This window comes from Podarcis muralis, chromosome 4 (genome assembly GCF_964188315.1).
Source record: "Podarcis muralis chromosome 4, rPodMur119.hap1.1, whole genome shotgun sequence".
Taxonomy (NCBI): domain Eukaryota; kingdom Metazoa; phylum Chordata; class Lepidosauria; order Squamata; family Lacertidae; genus Podarcis; species Podarcis muralis.
The window spans coordinates 64,167,360-64,187,789 of NC_135658.1; the positions used below are offsets into that span (position 1 = coordinate 64,167,360).

The 20,430-nt window shown below is 42.6% G+C and overlaps 1 protein-coding gene across 1 annotated transcript; it reads right to left on the reverse strand.

The window, feature by feature from the left end:
• Positions 1 to 413: 413 nt before the first annotated feature.
• ZFX (zinc finger protein X-linked) lies at positions 414 to 15,996 on the reverse strand. Its single transcript, XM_077927414.1, is given in 9 exon segments — positions 414 to 3,145; positions 3,147 to 4,318; positions 7,005 to 7,145; positions 7,561 to 7,695; positions 7,779 to 7,922; positions 8,335 to 8,484; positions 10,797 to 11,366; positions 12,062 to 12,151; positions 15,878 to 15,996. Coding segments are annotated over 8 exon segments (2,412 nt in total). The 5' UTR covers positions 12,123 to 12,151; positions 15,878 to 15,996; the 3' UTR covers positions 414 to 3,106.
• Between the last annotated feature and the right edge of the window lie 4,434 nt (positions 15,997 to 20,430).

Genomic DNA, 20,430 nt, shown 5'->3' on the forward strand with positions numbered 1-20,430 from the left:
ACTGTTCTTAACCTGAGGTACCACTTTAGCTAATGGGGCCTCCCCCTGCCGCTGCACAATTTCTGTTCTCATCCTGAAGCAAAGTTCTTAACCCGAGGTACTATTTCTGGGTTAGCAGAGTCTGTAACCTGAAGCGTCTGTAACACGCTTGTGTACAGTGGAACACTGTATACAAAAAATCACAAAACAAAATTCACTATTTAGAGAAAGGAACTGGTGGAATCCTAGTGTCAACATCAGTTTCATCATATATTACACAGTACCCTTGAAGAATGTCCCAGATTTAGTTCCCAACATCTCTCAATGTTCCAGAGAAATAATATTCTGCTCAGCTAACAAGTTTATGGTAAGAGGAAACAGCATGAATTTTAGTGGCAATATGTGAAAGGGTTAGCTTATCAAATGAATATTCATTAACAGGAAAATAGTCTGATTTTTATTTTTTTTCACATTATCATCAAGTACACAATACAACGTTACACATCCCTATATAGGACTCTATTTTTCTTTTTCTTTTTTTACAAAGTGTACACAGGGAGGGACATATAGTATTTAACAAGCATTTTTACAGAACAATTATTTATATTATGTTCTCAGTTGGTTTTTTTTAAATGTACCATTTAAAACATGGAACTGAAACATCAATTTTATAGCATTCGCTAATCAAATAAAACTAGCCTGTAACTATTATTACATTAACAATAACTAGTTTTGATTTGCTCTTTTTACAGATACATTGTACAAAATCCACTTCACTAAACTCTTAATTGCATACGTTTCCAAAATTATGCTTCAAAACAAGTATTTACGATTCCAGATGATGTTACAAAAATAGGAAGTGGGTCACTTTTTTGTTCTTAATTTGACTAATTGTCCAAGAAGAGTTTTTCAATATGGATAATACTTTTCAGCAGCAGACTGAGAATTTGAGGTTTACTAACTTTTTAACAGGCTTGAAAATAACTTTTGTAAATTATTTGGAAATCTGGGCAGGACTTGGAAATCTGGGCAGAAAATTGAGGCACCTAAGTTTCCACTGAATCAATGAGTACAAGTGCTTTTAGGACCAGGCTTTCAGGCCATAATCCCACAGTAAAGAAACCACCTAGAATCTTTTACAGGATTCTATACAAGCGCTGCTTAAATCTACTAAAAGATAAAGAAATGGCCATGTGCATCTTGGAGCAGAAGTCATGAGTGCATTTGATTACTAGAGGTCCCCACTATCTATTCCAGGAGTTTGGTGAACATGCAACAGTCCAAACACAAAAGGTCAGAAACAAACATAGCTGCACATAAATCCGACACACTTAGGTTTGTATAAAACAAAACGTTTTATGTTAGCATATCAAGTGTTTATGTTTACATATGGCTGTCTCAAGTAATTCTTGTTTCCATTAAGCAAAACCAATCAACCCAGGAATACTGAGGTATTTATTTGAAGAAATGTACAGACATTGTATTTTCTGGCCACATAGGGATATTGTGTTTCTGATGAGAGGTGAAGGAAGCACAGAGGAAAAACTGTTCATTTGGAACTTGCGTCTGATCTCATTATATTTGACCAGTGTACTTTTGGGACCAAAACAGAAGGGAAGGGGTTGAAGAAGCCAACAAGCCAAACACACCAGACTATGTACGTTCACTAAGATGTCATCCCTTACAGCATGCTTTGGAGTCCCCGCCCCACCCTGTTTTACTGCACTTTGCAAATTCATAAGAGTACATTGTTTGCCGTGAAGCAGGTTGTGGCAGCCTTAGCTTTCAGAGCACAGGTGATCATTGCAACATCTATCCAGAAGGGTATAAATGGATAAGGAAGAACTAGACAAACACTAGATAATTACTACTTAATAAACTGATTGGAAGGACCACTACACGCTTGTTACTGAAACGATTCTTTAAGAAAAGCTGTGACATCTAATGTTTCACAGGGGGAAGGAGACAATTACTCCTCCTCATAGCTCTCTGTGCTCCATCAAAATCTGCTCTGGAAGTTTGAGGACTCTCCACAGTAGATTTTGGAGGGGCTGCACTGGGGAGGAGGAATCAATGAAAACTGCCTTGTTTGCCTACCGACATTGACTCCTTCCATCAGCTGAGGGAGAAACATTGGATATCACCCTGTGTTCCTAAGAGAGCAATAGAGAAAATATACAAAAAGTTGCTGGAAAACAAGTTCTTCATGAAGATAGCATCTGTTTCTATTCTTTATTGCTCCAGCTAATGTGCTCCCTTTATACAGTTTATAGTCTTTGAAAAGCTGTCCAAAGCTGCTGGTGGATAGTTAAAAATATGATTGGACCAAATATTTCATGGAGTCTTGTAACAAAAATGATTTTTAATTTGGGGTAACCTTAACAACCGTCAATTGATCCTGCCAACAACTGAAACAAATGTATCCATACGCACTATGAATCAGCAATAAGTTTCAAAACACAAATGCATTTGTAATACAGAACCAAAAGAGAAGCACGTAGTTAATATGTATGAACAAATGCCTGAAGTTTTAAATTCACACTTCCTGAAAATAAATGCTCCCAGCAACCAACTATTACTTATCATGGAAGAATTAAACATTATGTAAAAAGAACTCCAAATGATGGAGAATAGTAATGAGTAACTACTCAAATGAAGATTGTGTCACAATTTTTTTAAATATCAGATGAAACAATAAGTGGGTCCTATGGTACAATGTTATCTTCTTACATTAATTTCCTCCAGTTTATTTTATACAATCTTTTTATGACTGCTTTATTAAGAGCAAATTAAAAATATATCTTTAACTCATGACAAAACTGTTAATATGGTCACTGAATATGAACCATGTCAGTAAGGTAAATATTTCAGAGAACAAATGTGGTTGAAAAATTCATTTTGAGACAGGGTTTACTTTATTAAATGCAACTTTATTGTTGCTATCCTTCCTCATTTATTAAACGGAAGAGAATTCAGAACACACTAATGAACAAAATGTATAAAAGTCAACTAGAAGCAATAATCCTATCTGTATACAGCACTAAATCAAATGCACGCTAGTTTGTTTGTGTGATCTGCTTTATAATACAATGACTGCCTAGAAAGCGAATCTTTTACACACACCCTTCTAAATTTCATAGAATAAGGAGTCCTCACGGCAGCCCAATGTCTTTATGATGCCGCATAATGTGCTGGTTCTTCTCTGAAGGTCTTCTGAAGCCTTTTTTGCAGAACTCACAACGGTGAGGGTAGTCTTTTGTATGAATGGAAATAACATGCCGTTTGAAACCTGAGGCATCTGTAGTGCTATACTCACAGAACTCACACTGATAAACTTTTCTACCACTGTGTGTTTTCATGTGTTTTTTGAGTTCCATTTGCAGCTTGAAGCCCTTCTTACATCTCTTGCACCTGAACGGAAGATCCTTTGTGTGAACTGAGAGAATATGGCGACTTAGAACAAACGGATCTGCAATCTTAAAGTCACAATGTCTACACTGGTGCAATTTTTTGCCTTTGTGCACTGCAACATGTTTTTTCAGTTCTGAGGGCCTGTGAAAGCCTTTGTCACACATGTCACACTTATGGGGGTAATCCTTTGTGTGAACGGAAATTATGTGTCGCTTTAAATCACTCGAGTTTGAACTTTTGTGGTCACAGTGCAGACACTGATGTGTTTTGCTTTCTTGATGCATAATGATGTGCTGTTGCAGCTCTTTGGTATCTGAAAATATCTGAAAACAAATGTCACATTTGAAGGGCATTTCCTTACTGTGTCTAGTCTTTACGTGAGTTTTCAGGTTGGAAGAGTCAGCCGATCTATACTCACAATATTGGCACTGGTAGGGCTTTTCACCGGTGTGGATTCGCATGTGTTTCTTGAGCTCTGACGGATGCCGAAATCCTTTGCCACATTCCACACAAATGTGTGGAAAGTTCTTGCTGTGCACAGCCAGAAGGTGACGATTCAGTAATCCCTGCTCTGCTGTCTCATACTCGCAGAATTTGCACTTGTGCATTTTGTTGGCTGCCTTGTCCCTGTGCACCATCTTGTGTGTAAACAAAGCTCCTGCATGAGAGAAACTTTTCCCACATTCGTCACATTCAATTAGCTTCTCGGTCTTGGTAGTAAGCTTGTGGCTCTCTAGATGGTTATGCAAACTTAACTTTTTATTTGTAGTGTAATCGCAATCAGTACATCGATATTTTTTCTTAGCAAGAAGGTGCTCAGGGTGGTTTTTCATGTGCCTTTTCAGGAAGCCTCTAGATTTAAACTTCTTCCCACAAATCATACAGGGGTAGACTGTCAAAGGATGGCCATCGGGCCCAATTATTATTGCTGTAAAATAAAAGCAAAACCCAGATCATGAAAATGGCACTCCTTAAACAGAAAAGAAATATGCTGATATGTGTATTAACAGCTATGTAAGTTGAAGTTATGCACTTCAAAATCTTATTCATTTCAGTGACACAGTCAAGCACATACTTATTAGTGCAACCCTATATATGTCTGAGTTAACAAGGCATATTCCCAAATAAGTAGGTAAAGGATTGCCGTCCCACTCACTGAAATCCATAGGATTTAAATATTGGCTGGCAATATTACCTCTGCTAAATTAAATTAGCCACAATAATGTGTCAGAACTAAAGCAAAATCATTCAACACAAATGGGGGAAGACTTGCAGCACTTCAGTATTTGGTAGCAATGTCAAGTGCTAACACATCCTTTAATTAAGCAAATTAAACCTGCATAAAGGAATACCTTGACATGTCAGTAACTGCAGAACCCAAGATCTCTTAAAGGTGCCTTGTAATAATAGGAGTCTTTGCAGTGGATGAATCAGGTTTGTCAGGTTTGAGGACAACTGTTTCCAAAAGAGTCCACCAGTACAGGAATTTCTAATTTTAAAACTGAAGATAACTATTTGTTCTCTGTTGCTTTGTATGGCTCTCAGATAAGTGAGTAAGCTACTAGAAATGTTAATATTAACTATAATCCAAAATAACAGTTGCAAACAGATAGCATGAGATAAGAATTATATATAATCATTGTGCAATCAAAACAAATATGAGAAGCAAGTCAATCCAGACATAGAATACATGGAGCTTGATGAAATGTTTTATTATGTATTTTCATTATGTATTTTTTTGTTGTGAACCATCCTGTGATCTTTGAATGGTGGCATACAACAACAACAACAACAACAACAACAACCATGCTTCCACCACCGGAGCTATGCCAAAAGGGCAGAACTGTTATAGTAATCCCTCCACTCCTTATGAACCATGCATGCGTATTACGTAACTGTTGGGGCTGCCAGGAAGGCAGTGCTAATAGCTGCTATAATAGGCCTATGCTTCCAATAGGAGCACAACAGATGCGTATATCCTCTCACATTTTATGCATCAGTCACTGGCAGTAGTTGCAAGAGAATAATGTATCTAACAACTTCTTTTCTCCCTAAAACGTTGGGGGTATGTTCGCATCAGTACGACTTCATAGGAGGTGTTGGGTAGGGTTTACTTTAACTGCTGCCTTCCTCAGTGAGTCCACATGCTCTATCTTAGTGCAATTTCATTTTCTTTGCATTTTGGTTACTAGGGATTTGTGCATTCTTAAAGACAAAAACACTTGTGTTAACCCATCTTTACAATGAGATGAGTCACATCTTGAGGATTTATAATTTATAAGTTGATGTAATTTATTACATTGAGTCCATTAGAGATGTTTCTAAATATTACAAGCTTTTTGTCTAACCCTCATCCCCACCCAAAAACAAAATGCCAGAAACTGAACAATCTTTTGGTAAAAGGTACTCTATATTGAAGTAATGTACAGAGCATACCTACGTATGCAATCTACATTATCTCCCACTATAATTAAGTGTGTGCATGTTACTCTCCTTTGAGGTTCCAACCAACCAAGTTGTCTTCCAGGATACTCGTTCACCCTGCACTCCACCACCAAAAATTAGTTAGCATTCCAGTTCAGTTCTCACTGCAATGTTTTTGGTTCTGGCCCACTCAAGCTCCCCCCCCCCCCTTAAAGGTTTGTTTTGGGGTGTGTGTGTATAGCTTTACAAACTTCAGGGTTCCCAAAACCTACCGATATCTCCCTTTTGTGTGTGAATAGAGCTGTTTGGGCTATAGGTGGCGCTGTGGATTAAACCACAGATCCTAGGGCTTTCTGATCAGGTCAGTGGTTCGAATCCCCGTGACGCGGTGAGCTCCCATTGCTCAGTCCCTGCTCCTGCCAACCTAGCAGTTCGAAAGCACATAAAAGTGCAAGTAGATAAATAGGTACGGCTATTTTATTCATATCTTGGCACTGAGAACAGCCTTTCCTGTGGGAAGTGCTTGGAGTGCAGAGCTCAAAGTGAGTAGTGACTGATAAATTCAACATGTTTTTGTGGTTTCTTGATGCTGGTATTTCCCCCGTCATTCCAGCTTCACCCTTTCTTAAAAGAAATCCAGTGTTTGAATACTTCCAGGGGGACACTCTGTTTGGGTGAGAATTGGGAGATGCCTCCTGACTTTGATATTTTGAACTGGGTGATGTTTCCCAATGAGTCTCGTGTCCATGTGAAGGTAAACGGCGTTTCCGTGCGCTGCTCTGGTTCACCAGAAGTGGCTTAGTCATGCTGGCCACATGACCTGGAAGCTGTATGCCAGCTCCCTCGGCCAGTAAAGTGAAATGAGCGCCGCAACCCCAGAGTTGTCTGTGACTAGACCTAACGGTCAGGGGTCCCTTTACCTTTACTTGGTGATTTACATTAATAGGTGTACACGGTGTGTCTATGAATAATTTTCTGCCGAAACCTGACTTTTCAAGTAATTTATTCGTTCTTTCTGTTAACAGTTCTAAATTTGTGTTCTTGTGATATTATTAAAGTACAAAACCACAAAAAAATGCATCTACATGGTTTTGCTTTTAAAACCTTTAAAATGCTCACAGAAAATGCATTTCTATTCTCTTTCTCTTGACAGGCAATCATCATAGTCACTAGAGTCGCTGGGTACCTACCTGTTTGATATTGTCTGGATTCCAATCTCCTCCTTTTCTTTGGTTTTTGTTTTGCTAGCCTTCCAAGACCAGCAGACTCATCTATGTGCAAGAGAGCACTAGCTGTTCCATTTCGGTTTTCAACTGCATCTGTGTTATTACCTAATGGAGGATTGAATGTTACATATCATCAGCACTCTAAGGAATATTCAAAATACAGAATCTATACATGGTAATAAAATACTAAGTTGGTAAATGGTTGTTCTGTGCCTTTTTGCAGTCAACCTGGGCACTGAATGAAGTCAGATTCACATTCAAATAGAAACCTTTGAATGCTGCTCCACACAGTGAGCCTCTTGCTACTCTTGTTCGTGACTCATACTATGGATTTCATCACCCTATCACAAGCCAACATTGTTGGATAATAAAAAGATGCCAAAAGCAAACATTACCCATAAACTGCTCACGACCCAGCAGCCGCCATGTGGCTGCTTGTTTGCACAAAATAGGAGTGGGAGCCAATTTCATTTGGCATGAGCTAACACTACAGGGAAGTGTCTTTTGATTTACAACATACCATAAGCTGCTGCCCAAGCTATCGGCATAAAGCTTTTAATATCATTCTCATCAATTTGCTGTTCGTGAACAGCTGCTGCGTCTTCCTCTCCTACAATTACCTCCATATATACCTCATCAGCAATTTCTGCAACATCTAAGAGAAGAAAAAACAATATAATACAAATTTTGTGTCATTTTAAACAAATTCTTAACCCTAAATAAAGGTCAAATACTTACTTAAATCTTCATCTTCATGCTGGGAATCATTTACTGTCATATAAACCATTTTTTCCCTTGGAATGCGAACACTGCTATTTTGATTCATTAATGTGTCTCCATTGTCATTTTCAGATTCACTTTCCACAATATCTACTGTGCCTCCTGGGTGGGGGGGAAAAAGTTGGTCAAAGTATTTTGTAAAAGCATGTTTCTACTAAATTATGGTTTAAATATAAGAATAGAAAATAATCTACACTTTCCCCACACGACATCTGAAAGAAGCCAGAGTCAAATAAAAGGAGATACTATGAAAGGTTAAGACTCAGCAACTAATTTCCTGGAGATACGTTGAGAAGAACAAGGGATAGTGGGCCTAAACCTTAACTTCCACTTTCTATTGCTACCAGCCAACATGTCAGAAAGGCCAGATTCTCCACCATTTTTATTTCTAGTTTGGCACCTAGAGGGAAAGGAGGAGTCTCATGAAATCTCAAGAGCACAGCTTTTGTCCTTCGACCTCCAATTACTGATGTTTAGATTAAATTTAAAAATAAAATAAAATAGAATTCTGTACCTAAGTCATCTTCCCCTGGATCAGCTTTGAAAATGTACACCTTGATGACTTCTGGGCAAATGCCATCCATTTTACAAGGATCATTTTCTGACACAGTTTTTCTTGTCAGGTCAACAGAATCATCAGTTTCTGCCTTGACAGCATCATCCACTACAGAGAAAAACAATAAAATGGTCAATCCAACATAAACTGATTGCAGTAAGCCAAAAATTTATCATTTCAATTTTAGAAATGTTTTAAAATGCAGTAAAACTATAAATGACAGTGAAAGAAATGTTTATATAATTATTCTAGTTACATGAAAACTAGTGAAATATGTTAAGAAGATAAATTCAAAATGCTCTCCTGCACTGCCTCACTGAATAAAATATTTCTCTTAATTAGCTTGTAACTGTGACCAAACTTGAAAAATGGTAATAAATCAGGGAAGCAACATGGGCTGGGGAACTGGAACAGGCTGGTGGGCTGGATCATTATCTCTTCCACTCCTAGTGAACCAAGCATTTCCTAAAAGTTCTCATACTGGAGTTGGATCCTTAGCTGGCTCAGTCACATACATTGGGCTTCACAGCTGACTGACTGCAGTTTATGGACTAGACCCACCAACCAGCTCACTGTGGGAATTCTGCAGACTTCTGTGCACAGTACTCACAAGCCCCAACAACCTGATTGCCAGAACTTTGTAAGCACTATACACTGGGTTTCGCAAGACCCACCAATCAGCTGACTGTGGGTACTTGCAAATCCCTCTTTACACACCAGCTGATCAATGGTGCATGCAAAGCCCTTTTGGCTTGTGCCTTCATCTGCCCCACACCAGATAAAATCATGAGTAGGGTAGGTGAGTGTGGCTTGTCCAAACCGGTCTTGCAAGTCAAATGGAGAAGCCTGGTGAGCCTAATTAGGCCTGGGGGCTAGAGGATCCCACATGCCAAAGTCACAGAATAGCCGTGTTAAAAGTCAAATGCGAGTTTCTTTGTAGTTTGCCTTCGTAATAGCCAATTGTGAAACAATTAATCTGTAATTGCCTTGAGGAAAGCGGGGTGATTATAAATAGAAAAAAACTGATTTGAGGTTTTTGCTACAATCAAGCAGTATATAATTTTCATGAAATAAAATAACTAACTAAATTGTGCTCTCATGATCTATCAACAGACAGTGAAAATGCTGATGATGAGGCAGCACAGCACAATTCTACCTAGAAGTATATATGAGGTGGTGCACACCTCTATTTGTGCCACAACAGCTGAAATGGAATTCTATGCAAGGCAAGCTCATACAGCCTGTCTCATCAATTTCCATTCCACCCTGCTTGCTACATCTTTTGTTTTTGCCAATACTAGGTTGCGACTTTACCGGGAATGGGATGGAGACACTGTGAGTTTGAGAACCACTGCCGAAGCCTCAGAACACTCCTTCTACAGTTTGCCACATAGCACATTAAACAGATACATGAATTATGTAAAAAGTGGAGATTTGAGTTTAGAAGCATGTTTTCATTTTGCTTGATAAACTGCTACATACTGGCCAAGGCAACACCAAATTAGGCATCAAACTCATGACTTAAAAACTGGTAGAGCTTGTTTGGGAGGCTGAAAGCAAAGAATGAGGTAATAGGGAAACTTTCACTTGGCATAATTATTGTATAAGCATTCTCATCAAATTATAAAGGGTGTGGATTTATATTTTCTTTGAAGAGAAGAACAAGTATATATAGTTTAAGAACAGACTAAGAATTTAGAACATTGATATATGAGAATACAGAGGTGGGATCTATTATCTTTATAAGAGGTAATAGCTGAGTAACATAAGGTTGCATCTTATAGCTATGCATAGCTATGCTAGTGCACTTTATTGATATCCTGTGCCTAGGCTATAAACAAACTCACCCATCCTACTATGCTTCTAGAAAGTCCTAAAAATTCTACTATGCCTCATACAGCATTACATTGGTGGAATCATGCTAGCTAAATAGCCTGACAATTATGAGAGTTCTCCCCAAACAATTCCTACCACATGCTTTCTCTGCCTAGTGCTATGCCTTGAAATGACTTTGTGCATTGCTGCTATGTTGCATTTGACAAATGAATGCCATTTGTCAGCACAGTATTACCAAGGTATAGTGCTGTGCTGACATAACATACAGGGTCAGTTCATGTTACAGCAACCATCCTAAACCCTGCATACCCTTCTCGTCCAGCTCTTCCTGGGTTCTTCTTGACAAAGTGGTGGTGGAGAGCAATCAAATCAAGACTCACAACCACTGAGCAATATGATGGTTGCCATCTTCTCTCCACCCCTCCCCAACTCACCAGCAGCTACTTAAATTACTACAAGTGTATTTAGCATAGATTAACACCACAGAAGTCCAAGGGGTTAAAAGTGAAGCAATAGAAGTACTCTGGATTAAGGAATTTGTAAATAAATTTGTGGCTTTTGAAATACTTCACCCAGACACTTACAGGAAATCATAAGGTAGTCTTCACAGTTGCCCTTGTCATTATCATGTTCCACAGGTATTCCACTGGCATCAATTACAGCTTCAGAGGCACAATCTGCTACCAAAACTTCAGAAACTACATCTTCTCCCAGAGAACCTGTGGCAATTTCTGCTTCTACAACATTACTATGATCATGAACAACATGTTCCAATTGTCCAACATCAGGTACGTGCATTGACGCACTTGTGAGCACATGCTCAGGTATCGACATTGCTGAAGCTGTGATCTCAGAGGATAAAACATCTTCTGGAACAGTGCAGTGTGCTAAAGACACTTCCTCAGTGACATCAGTGTCCAGCACTGGTTCAGGCATAATAACAGTTTGAGATACATCAGTATCTTCCATGATATCTGGACACTCAACATCTTCTATAACAACGTCCTCAATTACATCCTGGATTACTACAGAATCAGGATCCTCTGGGACAAAGTTATGAACTGTTATGTCAGAATCCTCCACATCTGAGACATAGACTGTTTCCTGTATTTCAACAACAATCTCATTTCCATTCAAATGTGTTCCATCAGTTCCTGAAATACATAAAAATAATCAAAGTTACTGTGACAGTATAGTTTTAGGTTTCATGAAAATGAGATTTATTTATGACTTCTTTCCCCACACATCCTATGCAAGTTCTTGGATTATTCCCTATGTGACACATTCCATATTGTTATAAAGTTTACAAGCTTCTTGTTAGCTCCTGCTGGTCTTATTGTGCCTTCAAAATCACAGAGGGTTGGAAGGACGTAGAATTCACTGAAAAAAAGTGTCAGGTGGGTATGACTTTGTGGAAAGTATAGGAAGATGTGAAAACTGATAAAAAGAACAGAGAACTGAAAATGTATGTAAAGGTTAGGAAGCGCTAACCCAGTTGTCAACTATCTCGGTTTTCCCATTCTGTAACAACCGCCTACGCACCTCGCATTATACTTGGTATCCAAAGAAAATAATTATTATTATTGTCTTATTCTAGAGAAATGGTAAACAACAATATTAGTACAGAAATGCTTAAAAGATTATATAGTGCATTTTAGTGGTGGTTGGTAGTTCTTGTAGCATCAAGGTACTTCTCAAAACATGTTAACTATGGAACAGAATGAATTTAGACTTTCAGGCAGGAGAGTAGAGAAATAATAATAATAAAAAAACCCAGTCTGGTGTCATTCAGTAAAGACCAAATAGGCTACATCATGCATTTAGAGAAATCCATTTTAGACTGTCATACCTGTAGGATCAAAAAACGCATGTGGGTCATGTGGCTGTAGCTCAAGCCCATCTTCATCCATGGCCTTTAACTCTCATCAGTCAGAAATGTCTATAAAATAAAAATGAAGAAGCTCCAATATTTATGCAGCATGCATACTGAACTCAGTTCATGGATGAAAAAATCCCAAGAGGGGAAAATATTGTCAAGAAAAGAGTCAATTCCTCAGGACCTGCCCCCAAGACTACAAAGTGATACGCACACACTGCTTGCTATATCCAGTGGGGGCAGGAAAATACAGCTTTCAGGGCAAAACACTCCTACCTCACTGTATGTATTTGTTCATTCAAAATATCTTTGTGGCTCTCAGAAAGCAACATATATGAAAATGAATGATACAAAGCTATATGAGATATATTAGAGAGGTTTGTATTAGCATTAGAAAGCTGCTCATTTACAATCTTAAGAAATGGCAGTGTTGAGATTTTCTTCAAAACTATTTAAAAAAAAAAAAAAAACAATATTGAAGAGGTCAATTACTGTGGTACCTCTGGTTGCGGATGGGATCCGTTCCGGAGGTCTGGCCGGATCCCGAGGTTTTCACAACCGGAGGACCGCTTCTGCGCATGTATGTGCTGTAAAAACCTGTTAAATTACTTCTGAATTTGCCACTTACGCATCGCGAAGTTTACGTAACAAGAGGGTTACATAAGCGGAGGCACTACTGTACACTAAAACTGTGGGGCCATCACCAAGAAGGTCGTTTCTTGTTCTCCACAGCCTAGTTTATCTTATTGACAGGCATACAAACAGGACCTCTGAAAAAGATCTTGGGACAAGGATGGGGAACCCTTCTGATGCCTCAGAACTACAATGCCTATTGGCCCCAAGGCAAGCATGGTGAATAATCAGGGATAATGGGTGCTGTAATGCAGCAACATTTGGAGAGCTAAAGTTTTCCCAATCCTGTTTTAGGGCACAAGCTGGGCTGTACAGATAAAGGCAATCCTTAAGCAAACCTGAAAGATAAACACAGCACTTTGAATTGGGCCCCAGAACCATACAGTGTTAGATGAGAAGACTTTCTTGCCTCTATCTGTATGTATACACCACATTTTGCACCAACTAAATTTTCTGACCCATCATCAAAGGCAGCCCCCATGGAAACAACATTACAGTAGCCCACTTTGGAGGACACAAGTGCATGGGTAACTGAGCCCAGGTTTGACTCATCCTGAGCTGGTAGAAGGTACCTCCGGCCACTGCCACTATATATGCATTTCTGGACAGGAATGAATCCAACAGCACCCCCAAGCTGCACAACTGCTCTTTCAACAAAAGTGCAGCCCCATTTGGAACAGGTCTCACACCTCTATTTAGATCAGCCAACTTCTCAACCCACAGAACTTCTTATCTGAATTAGGTTTCTGTCTTCCTCCCCACCATCTTATCCCTTCCAATATGCATCCCAATATCTGGTCAGCTTTCTTGGGATGCATAGGTGGAAAAGAGAGACTGAGCCGAATGTCATCTGCATATTGATGTCAAGACAGGAGTTGGAAGCAGGTCAGCAATAACTCACAAGGTGTTAGTGAAGTTAACTCTTTATTGAAATAAACAAAAACAGCTCAGGCCCAGTGAGCACAGTAACTCTTCCCAGTAGGTCTTGGCCCAAAGAGGCAGCTGGTGCCTTTCCACAACTCCCTAAGTCTCTCCTCCCCCAGGGTCCTTCCCAAGCAACCTGAGACTTCTTCCCCTTGCCTGTCTTTATTCCTCCCTCTTCACGCCTCTTCGGGTTCTGGGAGACCAGGGGGCAAGAGAGCTTGCCACAGGAGGGGGAAACTCCTTGCCTTCTTCAGCAGCCTGACTCATCTCTGCCTCTTGGTCCCCCTCCTCTCCAGCCTCCTCTTCTGCCTCTGGTTCTGGACTCTACCACACTCTTCCTGCTCACCAAACCCTCTTACCTGTTCAGCTTCCGACACCTCCTCCTCCCAGCCTTCTCCCTCTGACCACCCATCGTTATCCCACCACCAGTTACCTGGCTCTGATCCTTTTTTCCCTGGGTGGTTTTCCAGCTGGTGCCTCCCACCACTTCTCTGCATCCAGCCAGTCCATGACAACTGTTAATATTGCAACTCAGACCTCCCAATGACTTCTCTCAACTGTCTCCCATGGCTTCTAAATACTGAAGATAATACTGAGATAAAATAGAACCCTGAGGCATTTTGCATGTCATGAAGCAGAGCAGAAACCACCTTCTTGGACCATTCAGGAAGAAGTGGAGCCACTGTAACATGGTGTCTCCAACGCAGACAGGAGGGGCAGAAGTATGTCATAGTAATGGTATGAAAAGCAGCTGAATAGCAGCATTACCAAAAGTTTCTTGCTACTCGTGAGCAATAAGTTGCTTTTTTAAGTAAATCCATGATTTATTCATAATGAAAATTTGAAATATTGATATGCTAATGTGCAAGGAATAAACAGAAACTGTGTTTTTCGAACTGCATCCTTAGTCGCAAGCAAAACTACTCTACATGCATTTAAACACCCACAGAAGTTCGGGACAGTTAAAAGCTTTTGATTTGCTTATTGCACAAATGCTGTTGAGTCCAAAATAAGCTGAAATTTATTATCAAAGCAGCCAGGGAAATTACCACGCACATTATTTTCTGCTTCTATTCATTCTGCAGAAAGTGGATACACACACACACGAAAATATATATATTTACTCCAGAAAATCATTTTTCAATCTCATCTCCCTGCCTGATTGTCATATATATTTCATAGGAGACTTTAGTAAATAATGTTTTTTCCCTCTCTAAAGCAAGTTGTACATTAGTAGCCCTTTCGCACTGTCCCTAAAACTGAAAGATGTTCTCTATGCAATCCCCATTAGCTTTTCAGACGTTCATTTGGCAATTGCTTTTTATTGTTTCAGATATATTGACTTTCAGTGGCCTTCCCGATTCACAGTAACCCGACCTGTCTACTTCACATATTACAGTTAAGAAACACAAAAATCACTAATCCCACACCTTGAGGCACTTTGTCTGACATCCTAACACGTGAGTGAAACTCCCAGAGGCTGCACTGTGGGTTACCCAGAGAAAACTGCCTTTTCCTTTTCAATTGGGTGAGCTTAAGCTGAAGACTGCAAAATGTACTAAGCCTGCCTAGTGTGGCATTTTTAATTTGGTTTCTAGCGTTGCGCCACCTCTACCCCGCGAAAGTGTTAACACCCTATGGAAGATGTCAAGCGACCCCGCATCCCCTTCACAATGAAGCCAGTTGGTCTTCCCCAGCATGAAGAGCCAGGCGCCTATATTCCCTGGCATGAAGTATTATGTATACTGTATATGGTTGTCCACACACTCCCTCCCCCCCCCCCAAAAAAAGAGAGTCCCTTGAATAAACTCTGGCGCCTTTGCAGAGGAGCCTGGGGGCGGTTGTGTGCGCTGCTCGTGCCCCGCGGAGACGGGACATCGTTTAACCGCATCGTTGGCAGCGGAATCGCCTGGAAAAGCCGCCCAGCCCGTCAAAAGCTACGGCGGTGGGGCGGGAGGCTGCGGGGCTGGAGCTGGCCCTCGAGCAGCAGAGCAGGACAACTGGGCACAACACGGGGAAGGAGGGGAGGGGCGAGCCTCCCCCACTGGCGCCGTCTCCGCCCTGCCCTGCCCGTAATGGGGACTGTCTGGGGCCAGGAGCGATGAATTCAAGATGGCGGCCGGCACTCTCCCTCAGCCTCCCTTGCCGCCGCCATCTTGTCTCCTCCTTGCAGACAGTCTCCCTCCGACTCGGCCCCGGCCCCGCTCGCTCCCTCAGCCCCGCGCCTCAGACCTGTTCCCCGCGCGCCTCGCGCCACCCCGCCGCCTCTTCCCTTCCTGGAAGCCGAGCTGCGGCCGCCTAGGCCCCGGAGCAGGGCCTCACGGCCCACTCCTGCAGGACGCAGCCCGGGCCCGCGGCCTAGCTGCGGCCTTCTCGGGGCCTGCACGTCGGCGGGCGCCGAGGCCTGGTCCCGCGCGGGGTAAGGGCCTAGCTGGGGCCTGTCCCGTGCTGCTTACCGGGCGGGGCGGCGGCGGCGGCCTCTGCGCGGCCTTTCTGCGCGTAGCTGGGCCGATCTCGGTGGTAGAGCCGCAGCGGCGGGGCGGGCGGGAGCGGAGGGGAGGGAGGGGCCGAGCTCGGAGCTGAGTGGAAGCGGCCAAGCTCCCCGGGCCGGGCCGCCGTCAGCACGTCACGTCACTGCCCGAGAGAGACCCAGGGAAATGCGGAAGGGAGAAGCCGGCGCTACTGCCGCATGAGCCGCCTGCTCTTCAGGCCAGGAGCCGGGCCGGGCCGGGCCGAGCGGGCGGGCGGAGGAGAAGGAACCGGGCCAGGGACGGGAAGATGAAGTGCAAGGGCGGCGGGTCTCTGCCAGCCCCTCCCGCTGCAGCTGCCGCTCCTGCCGCCGCCGCCGCCGCCTCCTCCGTTCCAGCTCGGCGGTAAAATTCCGCTCCGGGCTCAGACTTGCTCAACTCGGCGCCGGGGAGCGGAGGGTGGTTTAGGCCTGGAAAATCCCCAACCTTTCGGGGTGGCTTCCCCGCAGGCACTGCCGGGGGCACCCCCGCCTCCCGGATTTCTCTTTTACCCCCCTCGATCGCCGAAGTTTATTCTGCTCACCGCCTTGTTAAAAAGGAAGCGTTTATTGCATGCCGACATTTTTGGATTAAAATCTTTACATATTCAGGCCCCGTTCCCCCCCCCCCTCCCCACCTCGAGAACAATACATGTTTTTTGGGATGAAAGATTGAACAGGGAAATGCAGGAAACTTCTCAAGAATCGGTTTGTTAAAGGTCATAATCTTCAAAAAACAAACAAACCCAAAAAACCGTGGTGCCGTTTTTCTTTAAAAATGTTGTTTATAAAAATTCAAATAAATACGAGTTTAGCCAGCCAGTATAATTCATGTGATAATTGGGCATTTCAGGTATCGCCATAGCTTGCGTTCTGTTGTATCAGTTGGAAAAAATAGGTTATAAATTTTAATTTTCCCACTTGCAGTTTTAAGTTGTGAAGCACCTCTACATTTTATAAGTGTTATAATTATTTAATATTTAAAAGAAGATATGTTACACAAGCTTTCCAGTGAGTGTATCTTTTCAGACACAAGAAATGATGATAATTATATGGAGGGTTGCTGGTCTGTCACAATAAGGGCCAGCTCCCCAGCCATAGTATACCACATGGTTAGACACAGTGACAGATTTTGGGGGTATAAGGAGAGGTGGTTCCACTGTGTAGGTGGACCTCTGTGTGCAGTGCTGTATATACAATACTTTGTTTTGAGAAATACTGATGTCTAACAGCAGAGTTTGTCCATTTCCTTTACTTGTAGACAATTTAAAAATACTTATTCTGCCCTTTTTATGGGATTTGGTGGTATTAGTGAAGCTGGTGCTGCTGATACTATAGTACGCAAGGGAGAAAAGTGCTAAGAGGAAGGCACTCTTGGCAAATCCACACTGATCAACTCATGCCCAGAAACCAATGTCCCCACTGTGGAAAGATGTTTAGATCCAGAATAGGCCTCCACAGTTACTTATGGACTCATTGTTAAAACCATGTTTATGGAAGACAATCTTACCCAGCTACGAGTGATCGCCAAAGGAGATTTCTGCAGATATTCAGTCTGCACTCATTTCCATCGGACACCTTAATTTCCACAGAGAAGACTTAGCGTACCATTCCTCAGTCTTAACTAGCAATGTACTGTATTCCACAACTGTTATGGGCTTTTCTGTACTAAAGTGCAATCATAGCCCCCAGTTAGGTCACGTAGTAACCTCCCAACTAGAGCATTTTCCCACCTGCCAGCTGAGAGAGAGCTCTGCTGCTGGTGTAAGTTAAGATGCAGAAATTATGCTAGTGTAAAAGTAAAAACGGGGCATGGCAAGGGCAGAATAAGGGAGGAACAGACACACTGCACCCTGAAACCTCCATCTGCTGGTCCCACCCATGGAATTTTGCCTATTGCACACCACCAAAAACACGGATGTAACAAATTTCACTCCACAGGAGTAAATGGTAGGATAGAAGGTGAAGGTTTACACACTGTCCCATCTATCCCCACCCAAAACCTTTAGGATGCAGCTTCAGGAGATATGCCAGCATTTCTGCCCTGTCAGGATTGCCCGTTTGAATATACTATTTTGTAAATTGGATTTTTCACTGTACTCAATGACAAGTACTTTCCTGTCTAAAGTTGCCCCATGCAGGAGGGGGCAGACAGGTACGCTTGCCCTGGGCCTTGGAGGGCTAAGCCAGCAGGGTGGGGTGTGGTACTGGGGGCCTGCCAGACTAGTGCTGTTATGCCAATAATGCATAATAATAATAATAATAATAATAATAATTTATACCCCGCCCATCTGGGTGGCTTCCAACAGAATATTAAAATACAATAGTATATTAAACATTAAAAGCTTCCCTAAACAGGGCTGCCTTCAGATGTCTTCTAAAAGTCTGGTAGTTGTTTTTCTCTTTGACATCTGGTGGGAGGGCGTTCCACAGGGCGGGTGCCACTACAAAGAAGGCCCTCTGCCTGCTTCCTTGTAACTTGGCTTCTCGCAGCAAGGGAACCGCCAGAAGGCCCTCGGCACTGGACCTCAGTATCCGGGCAGAACGATGGAGGTGGAGACGCTCCTTCAGGTATACTGAACCGAGGCCGTTTAGGGCTTTAAAAGTCAGCACCAACACTTTGAATTGTGCTCAGAAGTGTATTGGGAGCCAGTGTAGGTCTTTCAAGACCGGTGTTATGTGGTCTCAGTGGCCGCTCCTGGTCACCAGTCTAACTGCTGCATTCTGGATTAGTTGTAGTTTCCGGGTCACCTTCAAAGGTAGCCCTACATAGAGCGCATTGCAGTAGTCCAGGGGAGAGATCTAGAGCACGCACCACTCTGGCGAGACAGTCTGTGGGCAGGTAGGGTCTCAGCCTGCATACCAAATGGAGCTGGTAGACAGCTGCCCTGGACACAGAATTGACCTGCGCCTCCATGGACAGCTGTGAGTCCAGAATGACTCCCAGGCTGTGCACCTGGTCCTTCAGGGGCACAGTTACCCCATTCAGGACCAGGGAGTCCTTCACATCTGCCCGCCTCCTGTCCCCCCAAAGCAGTACTTCTGTCTTGTCAGGATTCAACCTCAATCTGTTAGCCACCATCCATCCTCCAACCGCCTCCAGACACTCACACAGGACCTTGACTGCCTCCACTGGTTCTGATTTGAAAGAGGTAGAGCTGGGTATCATCCGGATACTGATTAACACCCAGCCCAAACCCCCTGATGATGGTATGGTCGATGGTGTCAAACACTGCTGAGAGATCCAGCAGAACTAGGAAACAGCTTTCACCTTTGTCCCTAGGCCGGCAGAGATCATCAACCAGTGTAACCAAGGCAGTTTCAGTCCCATGATGAGGCCTGAATCCCGACAGGCCTCCCACTCAACCAGGGAATCTTGCGTTGGGCTTCAGACAAGCTCTGCATAGGCCTGGTCTAAAATACCATTTCAAATACCACATAATTAATGAAACTACCTCTCAATCTTTAAAGATTAGGTGGATTTGTGGAGATAAAGTGTATCAGTGCTATTGATGAGATTCCTGAGCTGGAGAGCAACAAAATGGGGAGGTTTCAGAGCTTTTAGTCCAATGTGGTACATCAACCTATGTTATATTCCACAGTAACCAGCTTAGCTAATAGTGTGTATAATATCAAAAAGTTGTTCATGCACCTTTTTGTTCTCTCTGGTTTTGTTAAGAGCAGGAATGGCCAAGACCTTGATTTTCCAAGGCACTTTATGCTCCAGACTCTGCTCTCAGGACCATAAACATATTTAGCTGCAGAAACAATTCCTTTTAGTAGTAGTCAAACTCTCAATTGTGCAACTTTTTGCCAGTCTTAAAACAGTTGCCCTGGTTCCTGGTTTGTTTCCCTGACCCTAAGCTTTAAATCTATGTTGCCTGAGTCAAGGTACGTTACTATAATTGGTTTAAGATTTGGTAGGATTGCCAGGAGCTAGATGGAACTGCCTTATCCTGGGGACATGGGCTTTGTGCTGTGGACTGCCAGTTGCAATACATAGTTTAAAAGTTGGAAGGGGAGCATCCTTACCACTATCAGAGAAGCATGGAGTGGGCTTTGCCCAGGAAGCAAGGTTGAGAGCTTAAATTTCATTTCATGCTGGATCTGTAGGCTATAGGGCAGGCATCCCCCAACTCGGCCCTCCAGATGTTTTGGGACTACAACTCCCATTATCCCTGACCTCTGGTCCTGTTAGCTAGGGATGATGGGAATTGTAGTCCCAAAAACATGGAGGGCAGAGTTTGGGGATGCCTGCTATAGGGTATAAAATACTATT